This window comes from Felis catus, chromosome C1 (assembly GCF_018350175.1).
Source record: "Felis catus isolate Fca126 chromosome C1, F.catus_Fca126_mat1.0, whole genome shotgun sequence".
Taxonomy (NCBI): Eukaryota; Metazoa; Chordata; class Mammalia; order Carnivora; family Felidae; genus Felis; species Felis catus.
The window spans coordinates 12,550,109-12,567,265 of record NC_058375.1 but is presented as its reverse complement, the minus strand read 5'-3'; the positions used below and the strand labels follow the sequence as shown (position 1 = coordinate 12,567,265).

General features: G+C 59.6%; 1 protein-coding gene and 1 long non-coding RNA gene across 13 annotated transcripts in view; one reads left to right on the top strand and one right to left on the bottom strand.

The window, feature by feature from the left end:
• Positions 1 to 17,157, bottom strand: part of ARHGEF10L (Rho guanine nucleotide exchange factor 10 like) — a 155,543-nt gene that overhangs the window by 70,984 nt on the left and 67,402 nt on the right. For 5 of the 9 annotated variants that reach the window (XM_045035163.1, XM_045035169.1, XM_045035162.1 and 2 more), the window contains exons 5-9: positions 14,726 to 14,817; positions 12,666 to 12,749; positions 9,034 to 9,203; positions 4,358 to 4,474; positions 1,399 to 1,507 (exon numbers count right to left, since the gene is read on the bottom strand). In XM_045035163.1, coding sequence (XP_044891098.1) covers positions 1,399 to 1,507; positions 4,358 to 4,474; positions 9,034 to 9,203; positions 12,666 to 12,749; positions 14,726 to 14,817 — 572 coding nt within the window. Of the gene's footprint in view, positions 1 to 1,398; positions 1,508 to 4,357; positions 4,475 to 9,033; positions 9,204 to 12,665; positions 12,750 to 14,355; positions 14,441 to 14,725; positions 14,818 to 17,157 lie in introns of all 9 variants that reach the window. The other 4 variants (XM_045035167.1, XM_045035168.1, XM_045035165.1 and 1 more) reach the window with 2 other exon arrangements.
• LOC109502115 lies at positions 12 to 5,717 on the top strand. 4 transcript variants are annotated; one of them, XR_006583950.1, is made up of 6 exons: positions 12 to 438; positions 598 to 729; positions 1,354 to 2,883; positions 3,461 to 3,594; positions 3,943 to 4,146; positions 4,454 to 5,717. It is a non-coding gene; the product is annotated as an uncharacterized LOC109502115 (long non-coding RNA). The 4 variants fall into 4 exon arrangements; XR_006583952.1 differs by having other exon boundaries at positions 1,354 to 3,594; positions 4,454 to 4,571; positions 5,101 to 5,717; XR_006583951.1 differs by having other exon boundaries at positions 1,354 to 3,594; positions 4,454 to 4,571; positions 4,773 to 5,717.

Genomic DNA, 17,157 nt, shown 5'->3' with positions numbered 1-17,157 from the left:
TGGCAGCCTGGCCAGTCTGGGGGTGGGGAGGGTGGCCAGGGACCGCTCGCGGCCAACCGGCCTGTCACCCTGTCCACCCTCCAGGCCACCCCACTGAGTCTGAGAGGACCCCTCCACCCATCCGCTCCCCGGTCGGGGACCGGGGCTCTCCCAAAGGTTCAGGGTTGTGCCAAGTTCACGCAGTGCTGGAGTAGATGCTCATAGATGAGGAACCTGCCACTCTGAGAGGGGCAGAAGCCTACGCAAGGTCTTACAGCCAGGGGGCCAGGGAGCCGGGATCTGAAGCCAGACCAGAGAGCTGCACACAACGCCACTGAGCGACTGCCCACTGAGAATTACACCTGCCACACAGGAGCCAGGAGCCGTGCCGGGCTCTTTCCGGGCTCACCCCGGCCCCTGAGGCAGATGCACAGATGAGGAAACTGAGGCACAGAGAAGGTAAAGCACGTAACTTTTCAAGAGGGCACAGAGTCTCGAAGGCCTCCCTGGCCTGAACGCCTGTGCTGACCTGGCCCCCGTCTCTCACTGGTCTCCCGGACCCTCACTCCAGCCACATGAAGCCTCTGCTTTATCCTTTCTGTCCCTGTGTGTCCCCAGGCAAGCCACTGAGCCACTCTGTGCCTGTTCGCTCGTCTCCAGATGGACACAGGACAGCCCTGCGTACCGTCCGGTGTTGATGAGGATTGAGCAAGGAACCACAAAGACCGTTAAGAGACTGCCTCGCGCACAGTAAGTCCCCGATACATGTGGACGATCGCGACAATCCTTTCTCGAATGTCTCCTACTCCCCCACTCCTGGGCCTTTCCACACGCTCGCTCCTGTTCCCTGCCTCACCCCCCCCCCACCCTGCTACCTAACTGACCCGCGTCCTCCTGCACCCAGCCCTTCCCTGACCGCTCATTCGCGCTGCACTCCTCCCTGCTCCTGCCACATTTCCCCACCACTGCTTGTCCGCCTCTGACTGTCACTTCCTGTTTATATTCCTGGAAGAAATGCTGCTTCGTTCATCTTGGTGGCCCTGCACCCGGCACGGGGTGCGGCTCTCAGTGGGTGCTCAGTAAATATCGGCTGCCGGGCCGATGGGTGACGGATAAAGGAAAGGGTGGGAGCGTCCAAAGATGAGGCCGGGTAAGCTGCACAGCATAAGAGGCGGGGGGCCCAGACGGCCAGGACAGAGACCAAGGGCAGGGCCGCTGGGCCCCAGACCAAGGGAGAGGCCCCAGGGCCCCCAAAACGAGGTAGACCATGCCTGCCAGAGGGTGGGAAACTAACTGGGACCAGCCAGAGAGCACCCCGACCACCGAAGGAGCCCAGAGCCCGAGTGACTTCGCCCACCGTCCCCGCTGTCACAGAGCCGAGTCCTGACCCTCCCGCCAGCCAGGCCCACGGCGCCTCACCGAGGACGTCCTTCCTGTGCAGAAAGGACACTTTGCGCATGACGGCCATCCTCGTCTTCTCCAGCCCGTCCCTGGTCCCGCTCTTTGCAGCCTTCATGAGCTGGGTCATCTGAGCAAAGGCAGAGGGGCTCATCAGAGAAGCCGAAGGAGAGCCCAGGACGCCTGCTACCAAGGGCCACGCCGCCCCACGCAGGCCTCCCAGCCGGGGCCGCGCACATCATGACCCCAGGGCCCGTTCACTCCCAGGGACGGGGCGGCAGAGGCCAAGGGGGACAGCCAGGCAACGCCGCCCAATGCATCCCAGGAAGGGGTGAGAAGGGGCATTTGTGCCCTGGAGATCACCCCGGAGGAACCCTGTTTACTGGCAAAAGGAGGTCTTAACCCGATGTCTCCCTTCGGGACAAAGTGCACGGGTAGGCGTCAAATGAAGGCAGTGGCATGACACAGGGGAAAGACCCGAGGCCTGGAGCGCCAGGCCTGGGTTCAAATCCCAGCCGCGCCTCTTGGGACAAGTCACTTAGCCTCACTGAGCCTCAGTTTCCTCACTGAGATGTGCGAGGGTCTATGAGGACTAACGGGAGCCAGGGAAGCACGCTGGACAGTAAGATGATCCGCGCAAACGGCAGCGGTTACTTTGGGGGCAAGCAGAAGGGAGTTCACACCCCCACCCCATCTGCCAAACCCAAGTGAGGCCCCCGTCCCTTGCCCCCCAAAGCAGCCAAGTTTCTGACTGCGCCGAGGCCCGGGAAGGGGAGGGAAGGCCGGAGCTGCCACGGAGCCGAGCACAGCTTCCCCGGCGTGGGGACGGACCGCGGCCACCACACCTCGCGGCAGGCAAAGCAGATGTGAGGCGGGAGAAGACCCGCGCCCAGGAGGGGAAAGCCGCGAGCTGAGCACTGGGGGAGCCCGGGGCCCGCAAACAGAGCCGCTGTCCCAGAAGTTATCCCTGCACTGCCCCTCCAGCCCCCAGCCCGGGCATCTTCCCCGACACACAGTCAGCCCTATCCCACAGAACTTTTCTCAGTGATGGAAATGCGGACTCTCGGTGTGCCCACAGGGGGTCCACCAGCCACCAGTTACTCCTGGGCCACCTGAAAAGCGGCTCTCGTCACTAAGGACCTGAAGTCCCGGTTATATTTCATTGTAACTGATTTAAACGTAAAGAACCACATGACTATCATAATGGGCAGCGCAGTTCTAGAACACTCTTTCCTTCCTGAAACTCTCTGCTGAAGGCGGAGAGCACTCCCCTGGGGGGCTCTGGTCCCTGCTATCACCTTCCTCCAAGCAAACCCCCTGGTCCCCAGTGGAAGGGCCCCCGAGCAGCCGGCCTTGCCAAAAACCCATGGGGCGTGAGGCCTGGGGCACGGGGTGGTGATGGCTTTTCAGGAACAATGCTGACTTCTGGAAACACCCCTCGCCCCCCCCCCCACACACCCTGCAGGAGGAAAGGGAAGTCCCCTGGGGCCTCCCTGCATGGAAATGGTAAAATTCTTCAGTGGTGATTCTTGGCTTCTAGGAGTGGGGCTCGGGGGTCAGAAACACCTGTGATAATCTAAGGGGAAGCACGGATGTCCGACCCCAGAAACTACACAGAGATGCTCGTCCACCTCTGGGGGTTGGGAGGGGTCACAAGCCCCAGATTGGAAACCTCTGCTCTGAGCCCAGTTCCTTCCCGGAAGAAAGCTGGGGCAGGCGGCTATCCTACAAACTCCCAAAGCGGTCTTCTCTTGCCGTCTTCCCGGGCAAAGAAGAGCAGCAAATGAACACCCCGGAAGGTGTCCCCACCATCAACCACGGTGCAGAGGCTGGACCAGGCGTCTGATTCCAGGGTCACAGCCAGGGCAAGAACAGGGGTCATAGAATCTTCCCTTCAAGGCTCCCTCTCCTCTCTGGGCCTTCGCCTTCTGAGAAGATAAACCTGCCCCCCTCAGGTCACAGGCCCCCCAAGGCGTGTGTATAGGAACTATAAAGTGCCTCCCCTCCCCCGCCACCTCCTCCTCCTCCTCCCCCTCCCCCTCCGGGGAGGCCTCGGGTTCTGATGAAACAGGACGTGGCACAGGGTGGACAGCAGACCCCGGTTTGAATCCCGGCTCTGCCACTGACCAGCGCCGTGACCATCAGCCAGTTACTTCTCTCCAGCCTCACTGATGCTAAATGACAGCAGTAAGACAGCCCTGGGGACAAAACAGTCAGGTGTGTAAGTAATAGTGGCTACCACCCACTGAGCTCTTAGGTCACACCAAGCACAGCACTGAGCACCTTATATAAGATCTGAGCTCACCTAATCTTCACATCTATCAGGGGGCTGGTACTGTTAATGCCCCCATTTCACAGGTGAGGAAACCGAGGCTCAGAGAGGTCAAGAGACCTGCCCGGGATCACAAAGAGAGGAAGTGGTGGGACGGGGATTCAGAGCCAGGCCTGCAGGCCTCCACAGCACATAGCAGGTGCTCAACTAAGAGAAGTTCCTGCTGTCGGTGTCATCGTTATCCAGAAGTCTGGGTCTCATCTAAGACCAAGGTGTTGTGATGTCTCCTACAGACTTCCTTACCCTGGATCTCTCTGAACGGCTCAGGGCGGGAGGAACGTTCAGCATCACTCACTAAGGCTCACATCTCTCCAGGCGTCACCCAAACCCACCGCCACAGTTACCAAATTTGCGGATTCCTGGGCCTCGGTCCAGACCTACAGAATCAGCATCTCTGGGGGTGCAGCCCAGGAATCTGCATTCTCCAAAGCGCCCAGGTGATTCTGAGGACCCCAGAGTTTGCAGACCGCCCCAGCCCAGCCCAGCCCACCCCCCAGGAATTCTGAGAGTTTCACTCGGAGAGAGAGGCGAGAACGTGGGAAGGAGCAGGTGCCGGCACCACCGGTCCCGGCACAGGCGCGAGAGGCGGCCAGGCTCCGGCGTCGGGGCGGGCCCCTGCCAGGCCGCCGGGGGACAGACAGACAGTACCTTACAGTCGTACTTGTGCTTCAGCGCCTGCACGTCTCTCCCCCCGGCTCTTAAAGCCAAGATGTCTCTCTTAGTCCTGGCGTATCTCTCCTTTAGCCTAGTCAGGTCTGGAGAAAGCTGGAGCCCCCAAGCAGCCAGGCAGAAGGAGAGCAGGTGCGAGGAGCAGGCGGGACGGGAGGACACAGACAGGACAACAGAGGAGAAAGGAGACCAGGTGAGGTGGGACGGGGGGCCTGGGGATGGCTCCCGCCGGGGATCGGCTCCAGCAGCGTCCCACCCCAACGCGCAGGCAGCGGGGGCTGGGAGTCCTGGCTGCTGGGGGGCCGGGGGCAGGGGACCAGCCGGCCCCGCTCAGAGAAGGGGAACAGTGCCTAGAGGACAAGCACTGTGTCTCAGGCATCCCCCCATATGCCAGGGGCCAGCGAGGGGCTGGTGACACAGGAGGTCCCTGGCAAGTCTGGGAGATGGATGGATGGGCAGGTGCGTGGGCCAATGCACAGGAAGACGGGTGATGGACAGAGAGCTGGTTGGACAGACGGATGGACTATAAACAGAGGGATGAGTGGTTGGATGGACAGACAGAAAAATGGCTGGATGAGCAGATGGATAAACTTGGCTGGAGGACTGCAGATCTGGGTAAATGGACGGACAGATGAACAAGAAGATGGATAAAAACCCGGGGGGACCAGGGGACGGATGGAAGCAGTGCCGTGCCGGTAAATATTTAACACGCGCTTCTCCAGGAAATAGACCCCTGCTTTGTTGGCTTTCCATGATGTCACTACGCCACCGTGGCAAATTTCAAGCCACTAGTGTGACGTCGCTGAATGCGGCGTCGGAAAGAGCGCGCAATTGGTTCCTAGTTCTCGTGAGCTAGGAAGAGCGGACCCTGGCACGCCGCTGCAGGAAGGAGTGGGCAAACAGAGCACGGGACGGACGGATGGACGGACGGAGGGCAGGTGGGCGTCTGGATGGAAGGAGGGGTGGCTGACTAGCTTACACGCCACCTGGGAAGATGGATGGATGTAGAGACAAACACAGACATTCAAACGCGTGAGCCGTGTGAGCAACACTGACATCCGGTGAAGCATTCAGAACCCCAAGAAGGTACTACTTCCGGAGTAGACCAGGAAGGGGACCACGAGCAGGAGCGCTGGAGGCAGGCGGGCCTGGGTTCCAGTCGCCACCCCCCGCTCACTACCTGGAATAGTGTCTTCACCTCTCGGAGGGACACCTTCCTCACTGGGAAAGCGGCCTGGATGATAACCACTTCCAGAGTTACTGAGAAGATGGAATGGGAAATACGTGTAGACCCCAAGACTTAGCAAGCGCTCAAAACATGGAAGCTAGTATTACGCTATCTTTCAGATTATAAGTGCTCAATATTTGTTGAATGGGTGGATAGTTGGTAGGATGGATGGATGGATGGATGGATGGATGGACGGATGGACGGATGGATAAACAGATGGATGGATGGATGGTTGGATGGAGGGAGAAATGCAGGGATGGATGGATGGATGGATGGATGGATGGATGGATGGTTGGATGGACGGAAGGATGGATGGATGGATGGATGGATGGATGGATGGATGGATGAACGGATGGATGGATGGATGGTTGGATGGAGGGAGAAATGCAAGGATGGATGGATGGATGGACGGACGGACAGATGGATGGATGGATGGATGGAAGGGAGGGAGGGAAGGAGGGAGGATAGAAGGAAGGATGCTTGGATGGATGAATAGATGGGTGCATGGATGCATGGACAGAAGAACGATGTACGTTCTTTCAAATCTTGTGTGATGTTGAGTTGTATACCACTTACTGGCTGCGTGACCCTAACCATATCATTTAGCCTCTCTACACTTCTGTGTTAGGGTCTCTGATCAATAACATGAGACTCTTAATCCAAATAACACCAACCACTTTAGGGTATCAGGAAAATCACAGGAAACCGCTTTGTAAATTGTACCACACTATGCAGAGGCTCACTATTGTCAATGCAAAGAAATCGCAGGACAGGGGGCACCTGGGTGGCTCAGTCGGTTAAGCGTCCGACTCGGCTCAGGTCATGATCTCACAGTCCGTGAGTTCGAGTCCCGCGTCGGGCTCTGTGCTGACAGCTCAGAGCCTGGAGCCTGCTTCAGATTCTGTGTCTCCCTCTCTCTCTGCCCCTTCCCTGCTCGTGCTCTGTCTCTGTCTCTCAAAAATAAATAAATGTTTAAAAAATTTTAAAGAAAAAAAAGAAAGAAATCGCAGGACAGGGATCCTTCTGAGAGTTACTCAGACTCCCCACAACTGGAGAGAGGCTGGGGTTTGTCCTGAGCCCTGGTTCACCTGTAAATTGACACAATAAAATCATAAAGCCCCTGGTTTTGCACTTCCCCTCTGCCTCTCTCAGGATTAGAAGAACCCGGATCAGAGATCGATTGCAGACTGGTCCGATCTGAGCAGGGGAGTGAGCAAGGCTGAGGTCAGAGGTCAGAGCTGGCGTTTCTGCCCAGTGCCCTGGCCAGCTGGATCATGGTAACCTTAATTATGAAGAGGTCACAGTCCGGAAAAGGAAAAATCCAATGCAGCCCAATCCACAACTGGTTAGGAAAAAAAAAAAAAAAAAAAATCCCAAGGACCATGGGTGGCCATCAGCAGGTACTTATTAACATAATGGGATCAGGCCCCTGCTTACATCTGGGTCAGGTGCTTCTGAGGGGGTCCCTCTGAAGACCCCTCAGTCACTTTCTTTGGCAAAAATCCACCCGCTGAAGGCTGGCCGCCTAAGACACCTGAAGCAGGGACAGCTTGCAGCTGCACAGGAAGCTAGGCCCCCATGAGACTCCAAGGACAGGGCAAAACACCACCAGATCTCTGCGGCCCCATGCCCCACAGCACACACAAGACACGGCCAAGCAGCGGTGGCCCCAGAACGTTCAGCCACGGCGGTGCCAGGCACGGAAGCAGGTGGGCCCCAAGCGGCCCAGGAGGGCAGAGCGCAGCAGGCAAGGTGCCAAAGGAAAGGTCCCTCCACAACCCTCACCTCCCTGGAGGCCTGCTGTCTGGGGAACAGGCAGGCCGTGGCCCGCAGCCAGACAAAAAGTCCTCCTGGTTAGAAATTCCAAGAACTCTGCCACACTGTTTGTCTGCTGAGGAAGGGTCCAAAGCCCCTCGCTTGAGGGTCTGAGGGACAAACGCTAATGGTCGGCCGCTAGAGACTCCTCCCCTGGGGCCCGGCCATGGTGAGGGCCAGCCCAGGGAGGGGGCGCTTGGGTGGCTCGGTCGGCTGAGCGCAAGACTTCGGCTCAGGTCACGATCTCACAGTTTGTGGGTTCAAGTCCCACGTGGGGCTCTGTGCTGACGGCTCGGAGCCTGGAGCCTGCTTCGGATTCTGTGTCCCGCTCTCTCTCTCTGCCCCTCCCCTGCTTGCACTCTCTCTCTCTCTCTCTCTCTCTCTCTCTCTCTCTCTCTCAAAAAGTAAACATTTTTTAAAAATTAAAAAAAATAATAAATAAATAAGCTTGAAAAAAAAAAAAGGTAAATTGCCAGGCTCCCACCCCTCACCCCCAAACCATGAGCCGGAGTCCCTGGGAGTGAGGCCCTGGCATCTGCGATTTCAATCAGCTCCCCTCGTGGTCCTGATGCTTATATAAGACTGAGCACCAGCACTGGGAAGCCCAAACTCAGCATCTCCACACCTCCTGCCCTCTGAGAAATGTGTGGCAGGGGCCTGGGAAAGTGGCCCAGGGGGATCAGGAGGGACAGCCAGAGGCTGAGAACAAGGGCTGGCCCAGGCCTCGAGCTCCCCCTGCCCGCACCCTGAGAAACGACTGGGCACAGGGTAGGTATCATAGATGCTTAACTTTGTCCTAGCGAGATACCAAGGCCATCTTCCGTGGCCCGGCCCACGGAGGCCCGGCCACAAGACCACATTCGAGAGAGACCTGCTCCGCCCCCAGGCTCCTCGAGGACTCGTAGGCGTGGGTGCCGCTCTGGCCGGCAGCCTTCCCCCAGAGGGGATCCTCAAACTCTGAAAGGGGCAGGATGCGCTAGGAAAGACATGGGGTGCCATAACCCCAGCCTAGTCCTGGGGCCCCTGCCTTCTCCCTGCACCACCTTTGGGTATCTGTCATGTGCGTTTTTTCACAAAGAGGCTGAGAGGGACTCAGTCACCTCTGGTCGGGCAGGGACTGCCTGTAAGGAGTGGTTCCCATTAAACCCCAAATCTCAGCATGGGTAGAATCTGCTTTCTGCTGGCTTCTGTAGAACAAACAGGAGGAGCAGTCTGTCTCAGGAGGAAGCAGTCCGTCCTCCTCTCGGCTTCCGGCTCCTTCCACGAAGCCAGCAGAATGAACCCTGTTCCAGGCAGAAACCAACGCACGGATGGCATCTCAAAAGACCTCAGTAGGTTGAGTGTCTGACTTGATTTCGGCTCAGGTCATGATCTCACGGTCGGGGGACTGAGCCCTGAGTGGGACTCCACACTGGGGCACAAACAGCAACGCCGGGGGGTCGCTTCCTATGCTTGGGGTACCCGGGCCACCGCCCCTCTCACTGTACATTCCTGGGGGCGGGGGGGGTTCCCTAACAGGATACGAGTCTGAGGCCAACCCTTCCCACCCTCCTCACCCCCTCCCCAGGGGGTCCCGGAGCCCTGGCCGGGGTGAGAGGTGCCCACCCCTTACCTTGGGCTGGAAGGACACTCGGTGCTTGGCGGGCTCGGCCTCTGGCTTGGCCTCCTCCCCCGAGTCCTCACTGTAGCTCTCAAACTCACTGGAGCTCCAGCCTAGGTCCTCGGGCTCCCTGGGCGCTCCGTCCCGATGCACATCCTCGTAGAGCAGGCTCCTCTCTGCCCCTGCAGGCCAGGGAACAGGGCTGGTGAGGGGAGGCCCCGGCGCCAAGGCCACCAGACCTGATTCCTGACCCAGGCAGGCAGGTGGGGCTCTGTCCCCACTTCCCGGTCCACAGAGCAGGGGTGAGGACCACACAACATCCACCTGGTAAGCGAGGAGGACACGAGAAAGACCGGAGAGGCACAAGAAAGGGGTCGGGAACACAACAGGCTCCTTAACCCCCTCCCCCCACGCCTCAGTATTGCTCTTCTGGGATCTGAGTGCTCATCCTGGGCCTCGGGGCATGTTTCAGTGGGAAAGACAAGACCTAGAACCAAGTCCTGAATCGGGCCCTCGGCTCCAGCCCCAGCATCCTGGGTGGGGGGGGGGGGGGGGGCGCAAAATGGAAATTGTCGGGAGCACTAAATTGGCGTTTCCCACATCTGAGTTTCCCGTGCAGGTCCAGAATGGCCCAGTAGGGGGCGCGCCAGGCCCAGCGTCCAGGAGTGTTCCCTTGTCTTCCAGAGCCCCACTGGAGAAGTGGGGGACAAAGAGCTGAGAGTCCACTGGCCAGGAGAAACAGGTCCCCTCAGGGGCCTGGGTACTCCCAGGGTCCCTGTCAAATCCGGAGAGTGAGATGCTCAGCTTTGAGGCTGAGGTGGCAGAGCTGCTGTCCAGGTAACCCCAGCTCTCCCATCCCGAGACCTTGGCCTTCGCTCCCACCCCTCTGGGCTGCACTTCCTGGACTGTCACCTGAGGGAGAACCAAACTGCAGGCCTCACCGAGGCCAGACCCCCAAAAAGCGCACCAATATGAAAATGCCTTTGTCAACGCACAGGAAATACAGCACTGCGAAGGGTTCTTTTAAAAAATCTGCTCAGAACAGGGAGCTTTGGTTATCGGAGACCTCTCTGCAAAAACGGCGACAACAATAAGCCAGAAAAGGTCGAGTAAATAAAATATGAACCAAAAGCTCTAGCAAAGAGTGTAGCACATGGCAGGCGCTCAACAAAGAGCAGCCGATCCTTGCTTTGGGGGGGGGGGGGCGGTGTCTGCGTGGGCCCGGGAACCATCCCACTGACCCCAGAGCCTCTACCGGAGAGCTGGGGAGTGTGGGGCCTGGGAGACTGTGACCCAAAGAACAGACACACTGAGGCTTAGCTGGGGGCTCAGGTCTCAGGATGAGGAGGGAGCGTGAGGTTATTTTTTAAGCAAAAGATAATAGTGACTAACGTCTCCAGGGACAGGAGCAGCTGGTAACCAGGCTATGACCTTTACAAGACTGGGTCGACTGTCTTATTACCGCAGGGGAGGCCCGATGACCGGGGAGTAAAGAGGCAGAGCCCAGTTCTCGGGGCTCCCCCTGAGGAAGAACCCAGGCAGCCTCTCGAATGCCCACCTCCCCACGCTTCTATGAGGCCGGCTAACCTGACCACCTCCTGGGCTCATTTAGAAATATTCTCTCCAGTGGAGACAGTGCCACCAGAGTCCTGAGCCTGGGCCAAAGCCTCAGCCTTCAGGGGCCTCACAGGGATCCTGGCTCCCACCCTCCGCTTCCCGGGGCCTCGGGCTTCACGAACGGCTTCCCCCTGCAAAGCACGGACCACCACCGGCTCAGCGCTCGGTGTCAATTACCTCACGGCAAACTCACAAGCCCAGGATGCAGCTGTGACTGTCCCAAATTTACAGATGCATCAACTGAGGTCCAGGGATAGGAAGCGGTTCTCTGATGTGACACTCCCCAGAGCTTCAGAATGACAGTCCGTGAGGTCAGGATGATATTCTGATGTCATATGAAGAAGCCAAGGCCCGAAGGCATGGAGCTCTGTGCCCTAATCAGCGGCAGAGCTGGGATTTGAACCAAGGGCTGCGTGTGCGGCCTGCTGCTCAGCTGACAGCCTCCTCTCCCGTGCCCACTGAGCCCACATCGGTCCGTGAAGGTCAGCGCTGGGCCCTGGCAGACGCGGTAACGACAGCACCATCGTTTGTGCAGTGCACCTACTGAGGGCCAGCCCTGAGCTGACCCCCCACTGAGGGCCAGCCACAGGCTCCTGGGACTCACCCTCCCGAAGCCGTGAGGGTGGGGGCCCTCGGATGGGTGTCACGGTCCCCCACTTGAAGGCTCAGGAGCTGACCCCCAGGCTGCCTGCTTGTAACCACCTCGGGGTCAAATGCAGGATGGCATATCAGTGATCCCTGTTCAGTGAAGATTGGGGCCAAGTAATGTGTTGCTTGATTTGATTCAGGCGGGAAGACAGCCCAACAGGGCTAAACAATGGACTGCAGCCACTCAGGACCTTCGGCAAGACCCCACTGCCTCCCAATACAGCGTGCCCTTCCCCCTCCTCTCCCTGGATTCCAAGGAGCAAGCGGCAGGGATGTTCCAAGCACCTCCGGGACTTGCTAAAGGGATGTGCATACCATCAGCCCCCCTGTCCCTGCCCCTGGAACAGGAGTCGGGAGCATGGCTGTAGTGCTATCCGCGTGTCTCCCCCATTGGACTACGCACAGCCCAAGATGGTGCTGGCCACCCCTATCAGACTAGAAGCCCCTCAAACACAGGCTGTGTGATCTGGAGATGGTGTCTTAACCTCTCAGGTGCAACTGTCCCCGGGAGCCACTGGGCCTGCCTTGCTGACCTCAAGGGGTTGACAGACTGGTGGGAGCAAATGTGCGTCAGCGGTCATAAGATGCCACCCAAATCCTCCCGGGGCAGGGGACAGAGCAGCGGACTTGGAGGCAGAATAACCAGGTTCAAATCCCAGCTCTGCCTGTAGTTTCCTCGTCTGTACACTGAGGCCACGATACCCCAAATCAAAGTTTCTAAGCAGATTCCAGGAAATCAAACACGAAGAGTCGCTACCCCGATGTGTTTGGGCAAAGACGGCTCTGACCGTGAAGTTACCAACCATTCCTCCTCCCTGGATCCGAGTGATGCTCTCTCCTGCTGGGTGACTGACTCTATGCAGGGGGGAGGTTGGGGGGTGGGGGCAGCTGGGGCAGACTTACCCCCACCCCACCCTGCTTCCTCTCTACAGCCACAATCCCCCCCCCCCCCCCCCCCGGCCTCCCTGGGCCCAGAGCAAGCAAGGCACAGGCTTTCTGGAGCCCTCTCTGCCTCAGCGGTCAGGTTTAACGAGCTGCCCTTCTCCCCAGCAGCCCTGGGAAGCCCGGACTATACCACCCTGTTCTCCCGAGGCAGGAATGGAGGCTTGGGGAGGTGAAATGCCAGGTCCGGCCTCGCCGCCAGGGGGTCCCAGCAGCCAGCCGGGGGTCCCTGCCCCCGAAGCCCAACCCCGCCCAGCCCCGGCCTGGCCACGCCCCCAGCCGGCACCATCCTCTCCCAGGACGACCGGAGGTTGGTGAAAGCTGGAGGCAGCGGCCAGGGCCGGGTGGGGTGGGGAGCCAAATAGAAGACGACCCTCCCCAGGCCCCGCCCCCCGGCCCGTCCCCGAAGGTGGCACGGAAGCGCGGAAGCGGCGTACCGGGTTGATGGGCATCCAGGTTCTCGCAGGGCACGTCGTCGTAAATCACATCTTCTTCCAGGGCGGGGAAAGTGAATCGGTCGACTGGGAGCGAAGGGAGAGGACAAGAGCGCTAGGGGCGGAGGCGGCTGCCAGGCTGCCAGCGGGACTGCGCCAGCCGGCGGCTCCCTCCCGCCGCCCCGCAGCCCTACGGCTGGGCCCGGCCAGCAGCCCGCGGCCCGGCCCCTGGGGAGCCCCTGCCGGCTGCTCTCCTCTCCGAGGACAGGCTTCCGCTGCTTCTCCCCGCCCTCCGCCCCAAGGCACCCTCCTGGCGAGCACGGCAGACCCCCACTTGCCTCCCTGCCACCCACAGGCCTGCCCATCTGGCTGACGCCGCAGCTGCTCGCGGCACCTGCAGGGAGCATGAAGCCGACCCTGCGCCTGTGCCCTGGGGCCCGGGGGACATCTTCAGGGGCCCAGAAGCCCTCACGGGACTTACCCAAAAGGAACTACCTCCCACCCAGAGGTGGCCGGGCAAAGCGGCCCTACTGAGTGAGGACAGGGAATGGGGGGAGGGGAGATGGATTTGGAGAGTGGGGTGAAGGAGAGGCCCCCCCAAAACTCAGCCAGCAGGATCCTGACTGCTGAAGAATTCAGCAAACACATCCCTCTGCTAGTATTTTGCTGGGCTGGAAGGGGGCAGGGCAGGCGCGCACTCTGCCCCTGTTAGCAGCTACCCGGGTGGACACATTAAGGAGGTCTCCCCTCAGGGTGCCTGGGCAGCTCAGTCGGTTAAGGTTAAGCCCCTGACTTCGGCTCAGGTCACGATCTCACTGTTCGTGGGTTCGAGCCCCGCCTGGCGCTCTGTGCTGGCAGCTCGGAGCCCGGAGCCTGCTTCGGATTCTGTGTCTCCCTCTCTCTCTCTGCCCCTCCCCTGCTCGCACTGTGTCTCTCTCTGTCTCTCAAAAATAAACATTATAAAAAAGGAGGTCTTCCCTCAAAACTGTGGGCCCAACCTCTGCCCTCTTTAGGGGTGTGCCCCCCTCCACAGAGCCAGGGTTTGGAAAACCAGTCCCCACCCTGATGGGAGCCTGTCTTCGCCCCATCGCCCTTCGCAGAAGATACAGGACCAGATGGGCTCTGAAATCCCCCTGATCCTAACTGCAGTGCTTCCGGCTGTCCCGGGGCCCCCAGGGCCCCCAGAGCCTGGTCAAGCCTCACCCTCGACCCCCTCCTCCACCCCCATACGGACTCTGTTTCCCACATGGCTCTGAGACCTGCTCACCTCTCTTCAGGTCCCTAGTTCTGGCCATCAACCTCCCCACTGGGCTGCAGGCACCCCACCCTGTCTTATGGCTTTGCCCCCATCCTGTCTCATCTCCGGCCCCCCTCTCGTGGTTCCCTGTTGCCTTCGGAAAAGCAGGGCTGGACGGCCCCAGAAGGAGCTGGGGACATGCAGCCTCACCTCGCCCCAGTCACCCCTTGGATGCTACCCTCCATCACACCAAGGCCGTTGCTTCCCAGGGTGCCAGATGTCCCCCCTCCACCCTGGGGCTGGGGGGGACTGGGGCTCCTGCACGGGTGGACCCTGCCTGGACGCTCTCTCCCTGAGCCCTGCTCCCGCCTCTCTGCCTTCAGGACTCTCAGGTTCTCCTCACTCCCGCCTCCCCCTCCTGGCACCTTGCCCTCTGCAAGGTGACCTCCTGCCTACCTGGTGGCTTCTGCTCCCGGGAGGGACCTCGTCTTGGGCAGCAGGGCACCCCACTGCCAGCCCATCCGCCCTGCTGTAGGAGCTTCTGGGTATTCAGGGGAACAGATGAGCGGTCAAACACACGATCTACTCCTGGACCATGGCTCCCATCGGGCAGGAGACAGGGGCAACTCCCAGGCATGGGCAGCGGCCGGTCCCCCTCAGAGCTGCCACCAAGCCTGCGGCAGCCCACCCAGTGAGGACGCCCCTGTGGCACGGGGGAGCCCACATCAGCCCTCTGGGCCTGAGGAAGGGGCTCTAAGGTTATCACAGTACCACCTTCCTGAGCTAAGATGAGGTTTGGGGGGGGGGGCGGTATGGGGGCACTTACTCCGGCGGGAGCTCTTCCGCTTCCAGCTGGAGCGCCGGACCCCGGAGAGAGCAGCACCCACAGCATCCCCGTTGCTCACCACCGGTGGCACCCTGCGGGCCAAGAAACAGAGTCAGGGAGCCAGCGGGGACAGGGACGGTGCCGCTGAGCAGGGAGGGACGGGACGGCCGGCTCCTCGAAGCCTCTGGTAGCCCCTGACCAGGACGGCAGGGTGCATGAGGTGCAGGGGCGGGGGGCTGAAGCCCAGGAGCCCCTGGCCCCCAAAGCCGTGAGTCAGGAGAGCGGGGGAGGCCGCCGCTGGGCTGGCCTTGAACAAGCCCCTCCCCCTCTCAGCTTCCCCATCTTTGGAAAGCACCCTAAGACCCCAGTGCTGAGGGTCAGGTGCCTGGATGCAAGGGCACCCGTCTTTCTTCCGGGGCAGACTCAGTGGGCTGGCCATCGCCCATTCTCCTCTGGGCAAGATGGGGGCTGGGGTCGGGGGACCCCTGCCTCTGTGGGAAACGAGGTCTTGGAACGGGACGCAGAACTTCATCCCCCACGACGTGAGGATGGGCCGGACCTGGAGGCCAGCTTCCCGGCCGCAGACACTCAGAGGGAAAACTAGCCAGGCAGCGAATGCCAGCTCAACCAAGAGGCTGAGTGAACATCTCCCGCGACATCACGCGTGACGCCGTGTACCCCGACGGGATGCGACGAGAAGCCGTCTGTCCTCTGCAGCACTGTAACCCCACGCCCGTAGCCCCAGTCTGATGGCAGGAAGAGCGCCAGACAAACCCAGGCATTCTACAAACCCCCGGCCATGACTCCCCAACACTCCCAAGATCGTGAAAAGCAAGGGAAGAAAGACTACGAAACTGTCACAGACCGGGCTAAACATACGACAAGTACGTGCACAACGTGGGAGCCTGGACGGCATCCCGGAACAGAAAAGGGTGTAAGAAGAAAACCTGGCTTGACTCAGGTAAAGCCTGGAGTTCAGTGAATGGTCGTGTGCCCGCACTGCCTTCTCACTTTCAAGAAATGTTCCGTGGTCGGGGAGGCTGGGTGGCTCAGTCGGTTAAGCGTCTGACTTCGGCTCAGGTCATGATCTCAGGGTTCATGAGTTCGAACCCCACATCGGGCTCTGTGCTGACAGCTCCGAGCCTGGAGCCTCCTTCGGATTCTGTGTCTCCCTCTTTTTTCTGACCCTCCCCCACTCACACCCTGTGTGTGTGTCTCTCTCAAAAATAAACAAATGTTAAGAAAAAAGGAAAGGAAAGGAAAGGAAAGGAAAGGAAAGGAAAGGAAAGGAAAGGAAAGGAAAGGAAAGGAAAGGAAAGGAAAGGAAAGGAAAGGAAAGGAAAGAAAACGTTCCGTGGTCGTGTAAAATGTTAACCACAGGGAAAACGGGCTGTTGGGTATACCCAACTCTGTAAGCTACCCTTGCAACTTTTCTACAAATCTAGAACTATTCCAGGAAGAATGTTGGGGTTTTTTTTTTTTATTTATTTTTTAAGTCCAGCCTCAAAAAACTAAAGGCCACACCTGCCGATCCAGAGGGACCTGAAACGGTCCAAGACAGTAGCCACGGTTGCCAAGAATTGACTGGAATGTCCCCGCACAAGAGCCCTGGGAGGAGGAGGGGAGGCACACATCAGGAGAGTGCAGGAGGAGGGGAGGGGAGAGGCAGCAGAAGGGGTGGGGGGGAGGAGAAGGAAGAGGGGGAGGCAGCACCTCCCAGGAGCAGCCAAGAGGTGAATCCTGCCTCCACCTGTGGGCGCTGGGCCCACGGGGGAACCTGGCCACAGTCACACTGCCCGAGTGGCAGAGCCAGACATGGAGCCAGCTTGACTGGCCCCGCGTGGGCTCCTACACCTGCGGCTCAGGTACGAGAGCACGGACGGCTGTGATGCTGTTAATGTTCTGTCTGTGCCGTCCGGCGAGCCATGCTGCCGGGTGCTTGGAATGTGATGAGTGGAACTTCATTACTGGAGCTAAGGGGACTAAAGGACATCACTTTTAGTTCTGTTTCACGGCAAGTAATTTAATTTTAAACAGCCACCCGTGGCTGGTGGCCGCGTACAGGACAGTGCAGGTCTAGGTGACAGGCAGCCCTGGAGAAGCAAATCTTGGCTCACGTTTTACGGCCAGAAGTCAGCAGTGTCACCCCGGGGTGAGGAAGATGGCATATTTCAATCCAGGGTAGCACTTCCCACGGGCCAGCGAGGGACAGGGCTGGGCTAGACCAGGACGGGGTGCTGGGCTGACGGGAGCCACCTTCCCTTCCCTGACACCTTCCCTTCCCTGCGCCCCCCACCTCCTCAACCCAGAGACATCTTGCAGGTGCTCGGACGGCACCAAATCCGTTCCAGCCCCGTCCACGCCAGCTTGGCGATTTGGCTCAAAAGTGGCCCAACCACAGACTCTCTGCTTCGATACGTTGACCACGGCAG